The 6596-nt window shown below is 44.0% G+C and overlaps 1 protein-coding gene across 1 annotated transcript; it reads right to left on the bottom strand.

The window, feature by feature from the left end:
- Nucleotides 1-400: 400 nt before the first annotated feature.
- LOC127311191 (protein-tyrosine sulfotransferase) lies at nt 401-6070 on the bottom strand. Its single transcript, XM_051341553.1, has 12 exons — nt 5409-6070; nt 5064-5247; nt 4895-4966; nt 4528-4816; nt 4016-4156; nt 2987-3091; nt 2593-2740; nt 1881-1933; nt 1719-1787; nt 1512-1631; nt 1023-1187; nt 401-602 (listed from the first exon to the last, which is right to left on the bottom strand). The coding sequence occupies exons 1-12, from the start codon at nt 5461-5463 to the stop codon at nt 465-467; spliced, it is 1539 nt and encodes a 512-aa protein (XP_051197513.1). The 5' UTR covers nt 5464-6070; the 3' UTR covers nt 401-464.
- Between the last annotated feature and the right edge of the window lie 526 nt (nt 6071-6596).

Below are 6596 nucleotides of genomic sequence, written 5' to 3' on the forward strand. Positions count from 1 at the left end.
AATTGAACAGCTGTCGTCCAAGGATAGTGACAACTGACAAGGCACTATATGTCTATTCCATCTGCACTTCCTTCCAGGCTTTGCTTACCGCAGTTCTGTCTAAGATGATTGCGAGTTTGCATTCCCTTATGTTCTCCATTATCTTAGGCTATTTTATCATATCTGGTCGTGATTAAGCATCCTAATGTAACATTGCAAGATTTCGATTACTACCTCGGTTCCAGTTTATATGGCTTGCGTCGTATTCCTATGTTATCAATTTGATCCAACACAATAAGAACGGGAATTAGTGGGTATTGCTGGCAGGACCGGAGGCAGGCTTTGTGGGCACGCCCGTCCCACCTACATCGCTACATATTTCTGTGAGGCATGTGAACATTTTTACCCTAAAGAATAGTAATTTAGATCCCTGGGCAACATCCAACTGTACATAAAAAAGTAGGGGTTATCTCCCAATATCATTATCAAATCTTAAGTTTTAATGTTCTTCTACTCGTTACAGCAAACACAATAAAAACAGTGGTCACAGCGATCCCAAGACCAAGAGCGACAACCTTCCAGGTAGAGCAATTCCAGGAATCGCAGACCGTATCTATCCAGTCCTGAAAGATATGACCAAACACACGTAGGGGGTAAGATTACCTAACAGCATTGCTAAACCAGAAATAATAATTGAGAAGCAAGCTAAGATCTAATCAGAAAGGCTAACGTCGTAATGGAAATACCAACATGTCTTGGAAATATGCTGAAGCAAATACTGTTTTAAAATCATGGTGTATCTGTACTATGTTCCTCTCATGTTGATGAACTATAAATATCCGTACTGTTATATCAATTAGGACGGAAACACAACCTAATGTAACACGTTAACGATGATGATTTATGTGAGCATACTTTCATCTTTACTAGAACTGACTGGTTTCTGATGCTTTAACAAAACAAGTGGTTATGGGGCTCTGAATTCTTATTGGAAAGGCTCAAGCAACATAGATCGTTTATAAAGAATTTTAGCTTGACCAAACCTTTTGAGCTCCCAACTGTTTGTCTTGCACCACCACAGGATGCTGCCCTTTTAGCATAAGATGCTCTTGTGTAAAAATATTCTTAGCATGCTCATAGAGTTCCATGTCAAGGCTGTTCAATGAGATAATTTGCTTCAGAATTGCCTCAGGTACCTGACGCCGTGCCTGCAAACAGGTAGTCTTTAGATTTTTATAAAACTTTACAGAGAATTAAGGGGATATTTGAGAAACAAACAATATGTTAGCCAACACAGAATTCAACTGATACAACAACTTAATTTGGAACCATACATGACAGCATTTAATAAACATGTTATAAAATTGTATCTTAATATTTATGGTGTTCATGTGTAAATGTTTCTCAGTTCTGACACGTGGGAGGAGAACATTCAGGTATGTATAATCAAATTTTCAACACCAATAGCAAAAATGAAAAATGAACAAGAACAGTTCCATAGTAAAAGCATTTCAGTCCCCTTCCGAACTCACCGCCTTAGTAAAATTTGCCTCCGCAACCTTTTTAAGGGATATTTTGCGACGGTTTGATTGGGACTTCCGCAGACTGGCAATGCAACTCTCATAAGTTTCCATTAATTTACCAACAGTCATCTGGCATCAACAATAACATCACATCAAGATGGCAAGACAATAACAGATAGACTGCATATAATTGCACATTTCAAGTAGTTGTATTACATTTCCTTTCCCATGATCATCGTCAGTACTGTTCAGAGCATCATTACTGCTCCAACCATCAGTGCTATTCTGTCAGAATAATAGAAATGTTAATACAGCCGTAAATATTCAAACCATATTACCCGCAAACAACTCAAATGTAAATTCTAGCCACCGCATTACCATATGTTCATTTGTTTCTTCATCCTCTTGATCCAGCATGGACGAGTGAGGGTCTGTGAGAACAAGATAAAGATTAGACCAATTTTCTTTGACTTTGCACAAGTACATCTGAAAAATGGAGCAACACACACTAAGAGAAGAGAAAAAAAGTACTTGGTGACTCTTTATGTCATGCTTCATGAATATAGTTTCAATAAGAATACTGCTTTCCTGTCCAAACTATTCAAACATGCAGCAAAAACATACTGCTAATGTTCAGTTTTAGGAGCTACTCTTTCAAAATTCAAACAAAATATGGCTTATATATACTGCTGCCTCAGAGCTTTCTTTATACTTGGGCGAGCATTGCTGAATCATACATAGCTGTCTTTTTAGGACTGCTTTTTGCAACTGGCCGTATTGTTTTGTTATGTACGAACATTTAACTCTCTAGTATTGCAGTCTTGCCTTACTTTATGGGTTGTACCAGAAAAATGTAGTTATGTACTTGCGTATAGCTACTTGATTCATGGAAGTCTGGTCCCATCCCATATATATTATCTCTTATTTTTCAGATTTAACAGAAACAAAACTGATGGATTTGTTGCTCTTCAATCTAACAAGAAACTCTCCCTCCGTCAGTTTGGTATAATAACATCTCATATTATGGGATGGAGGGACAACTAGATCACATTAACATGACTTCTGCAAATGTGTAACAATGGAGAAATACCGGTGCCACTGGGTGGATCTTCCTGGATATCCAAGTTCAAAATTCCAGACTGTGAAAGCACTTGTGCTCCTACCATATGAGCAAACAACCTCGCAGATTCTTCATGATCCTCTGTAAGTCCTACGTACAGCATACGGTCCAACCTGTTCTGTGATTAAAAATGATTGTATTTAACAAATATAAATCTAGCTTGGCTTATTAAATTGATGTAACGCGGTCAAGTAAATGTTACTGGCATCCAACTTATATTCCCTTTGCTGGAGAACATAGTTGATCAGTCACAGTGCACACAGCAAGGATGTCTGTATGCGAAGGAATGTTATGGATCTTGGCCAATGGAGTGCACATGAAAGCAGCTTTTCACTAATTCATCTATTTGATTTTTGGTGCGTACCTTAGCAACTTGAAGCACAAAACGACCAAGATCAGGGTGCTTTCTAACACAATGCCGGACCATGTGTGCTCCATCAAAGTAAGAGTTATTTGTTAGCCCAGTAACCTGCCAAGGTAACACGGGAAAGCAAATATAATTAGCAGCCAGATTTTTTAAGGTCACAGTGAAACTAAGGAGCCAAAGACACAACACATACATCACAGAAGTGGAAAATGCCCACTTAAGGTCAAATTGTTGAAGTTATTCTAGAGCAAAAAAATCTAAGTTTTTTGCACATCATAGAAAGACGGGTGCTTTATAAAAAGTGGTTGCACACACAACCCATTTCACTTCAGAATTACGCCTTATCAAGTGCTTATTTTGTCTACCTGTCAAACTGGCAGAAATGAATAAAGTGAGTTTGATAATGTTCTGCAGGGCCAAAAACTGCGAGGATTATGTTCCGCTGCATAGGTCTATCATCATCATTCTAAGGTTTTACTTTAGCCAATGGTCACACATTCATTGAAAACAGTGGATATATATATATATACAATTAACAATAGGTTCGATGTAGAGTATATCTTAGCAATGGCCCCACATTCACTGAAAATAGTGGGGATATATACAATAACACATTCATTGAAAATAGTGGGGATATATACATTCAATATTTAGCTTATACATGCTGGTTTTTCGCCTGTATAAGATGTGGATACTTGGTCAAATGGATCAAACTACCTATTTACAAGCACAACAACTAATATAGTCCCTCCATCCCATGAAACTTGTCTTAGATTTGCCTAAATTTAATTTGGATGTGTCCACACACTAGATAGTGTCTAGATACGTCCAAATTTAGACAAATGTAAGACAACTTTCATGAGAAGGAGGGAGTAGCATATTTTGTTGGAAAGCCAAAAGGACTAATATAAGGGGGTCAAAGCAATTGTAGTGCACGATACAACAATGAGTGTAAAAACGTAAAGGCCTACATATGAATGCAGTAACCGAAGTTGAGATATACCAAAGGGACAAAGTCTTACATACCTGAAAGGTAGCTCCATTATGAATGATTTCATGGGCAACAGGGTCATTGATGTACTGGTGTAATGGCATAGCCATGTCGTCCACATCATATGGATTAACCTTGTTGCTGCTTCGCGTATTGTCAATTCCTCTAGCATCTCGCTGGCAGATGAAAAATATCTCTTAACTTATTGCAAGAGCAAATGCAATTGAAACAACATACTTTAGCTGTGTCTTAACTAATTCCAAATATATCTGAAGTCTACATTCATAGCCATTCACATCAACTGAACTATACCTAACAGTTAATCTCAAGCTATAACACTGACACCCCTGATTGACCCTCAGTTGTCTTGTTACATAAGAACAAGGAATCACACTTGAAACCCTCCCTCTAACAACTCTAGAAGCTGATTCTAACAAATGCTCCAAAAAATGGAGACAATACAAAGGCCTGATATATAGAACAAAAGGCTTGATAATCAGATCCATTATATAGTCCTAGTCATTTTTTAAGATGGAAGCAAGCATACCCTGGCGAAAAGATCTTCTCTCATCCATGGAACCAAGTACTTCCAAGGCCATATATCCAGTGTACTTACACCGCGTGTTTTTTTTAACAGACGGGTGGTCATTGACTTTGCAGACGTTAAGTTCGGATGCACAAGAAACCTGGCTGCAACTTCAACCGAGAACTCATACGTGCTAAACACACGATCGACTGGATTCCGTAGGATTGTCACCACGGAAGTCCTCTCCTTTGGCAGCTTGGAAGTTAAGCTGTAGTCATCATGACTTACAACCAGCTTGCAATCAGGATGGCTGGCATGAAAGTGTCAAGATAAACTTAGATGACGACGACACTCGTTTGCAAAACAGAGAACAGAACTTTGATCTCACCTCGGGTCGAACCGTAGCTTATCGTAGGAACGGGGGCATTCCTGAGCACCCGTATATAGCTTTTTCAAGAAACTGCCAAAAAGAAACAGTTAGTAGTATCAGCGGAAAACACAATGGTGTATGAGGACGAATCTAGTAACAGTTTTAGAAGAGGTCCAGCAAAACGTACCAGTGGAAGTAGGCACGGCCACCGGTTCTAGGGATGTGGAGGAAGAAGAGCAAATCCTTGAGGTTGAGCTTGTCTGCGCCATCGTCGCCCTCCGCAGCCGAGTCCGCCCAACTCTTGACAGCCCCCTCGCAGTGGGCGTAGTCGTCGTTGTCCGCGGCGGCGCTGACAGGAGGGAGCAGAGCCACTGCAACAGTAAGATGGCGAACCGTCCGTCAGCAGCGAAAAAAAATAGAGCAGGGAGTGGTGATTTCCGCCGCGGCGGGCAAGTAAAAGTAATTCTTGGGGAGAGGATCCTGGCAGCAGGAGGGGAGGCGGGGACTGGGGAGGGAGAGCAGGGGTACCTACCTGATACGGCGGCGAGGAGCGCGATGGCGAGGACGAGGCCGAGCGGCCGCGCCATGGATTCGGCGGGCGGAATCCTCCGGCGCGCAGATCTGGCGGCGCGTCGGCCGGTAGGCGACTGATGAGGAGAGGCAGAGAGCGCAGGCGCAGCAGCGGGGGGACAGGGAGTGAGGGCGCTTAAAAAGGAAGGTTGGTGAGTGGAAACGGAAGGATCGAGGTGGCGGCGGGGGGTTCGGCGCGCCGTGCCGGCACGGCAGGGAGGGAGGGAGGCCTCGGCTCCGGCGCCCCGGCACCGCCGCTTTCCGGGCCTCCTCGCTACTTTTCGCCTCGGCCCGTGTGGCTTGGTGCTATCCCTTGCCTTGTTTATTCACTCGCGCGCTAGCTCCAGGAGTTGCAGTTGCATGGCCGCTCTCGGGCGGGCGGAGGGAGGCAGCAGGAGATGGGTGGCAGCGTGGTGGTGCGCCGGTGCCGAGGCGGCCGGCCGTAAATACTGGTGGTGGTGGTGGTGGTGGGATTGGAAAGCGCGGCGGAAAGGAGGCAGATTTTCTCCCCACTTGCCGTGCGGTGCCACCCGATGTCCTCAGCCCGGTTTCCGACCATGCACGGCTCTCCGGCGACGGATTTCACCAACACATCCTCCCTGCCTGCCAAACCATGAATAACCAAGTGCCACTGAACACAAGACTTCGTTTGCTGCACGGGCACACAAAGGCTCACACCATGTGAAAAGCGCAAATGCGTGAGGATGAGTGGGAAAATCTTGTGAATTCCATTTTTCGGTAACATCATTCTTTGTGATCCTTCACTGAACAATCTGAATCTGTGATACAGAATTGATGCACTAGCCAAGTTTTCTAAAAATTCTAACTCCGCCACTGGAGCCCTTCCCCAGTGCCTCCTCCCTCCTCGCCGCCACCAGGAGGATCTGCTGGGCAAAGCCCGGTTGGGGACGGCGGCGGGGCGACGGCCCCTTAAAGATAGCGGCGGCGCGCCTCCTCGTTCGGATCCGGCGGCACGGAGCAGCGGGATCTCGGCAGCTAGCGGCTCGACGACGATGAAGATGAGGGGCTCAACCCCCTCTCTAGGGTGGTGGCCTAGTTGCTGTGGACGGCGGCCTCGGGCTTGGTCGGCCGAGTCATCAGAGATAGGGACGTGTGATAACTGCAAGAATACATATCAATTGTATCTAGT

Source organism: Lolium perenne, chromosome 7 (genome assembly GCF_019359855.2).
Source record: "Lolium perenne isolate Kyuss_39 chromosome 7, Kyuss_2.0, whole genome shotgun sequence".
NCBI classification, from domain to species: Eukaryota; Viridiplantae; Streptophyta; class Magnoliopsida; order Poales; family Poaceae; genus Lolium; species Lolium perenne.

Bases quoted from the DNA above. Each gene is read 5' to 3' on its own strand.
- LOC127311191 (XM_051341553.1), bottom strand. From the start codon at position 5,463: ATGGCGCGGCCGCTCGGCCTCGTCCTCGCCATCGCGCTCCTCGCCGCC. The intron at 4,817-4,894 runs GTGAGATCAAAG...CTTTCATGCCAG, and splicing joins AAGCTACGGTTCGACCCGAG to CCATCCTGATTGCAAGCTGG. The intron at 603-1,022 runs GTTTGGTCAAGC...CATATCTTTCAG, and splicing joins AACAGTTGGGAGCTCAAAAG to GACTGGATAGATACGGTCTG.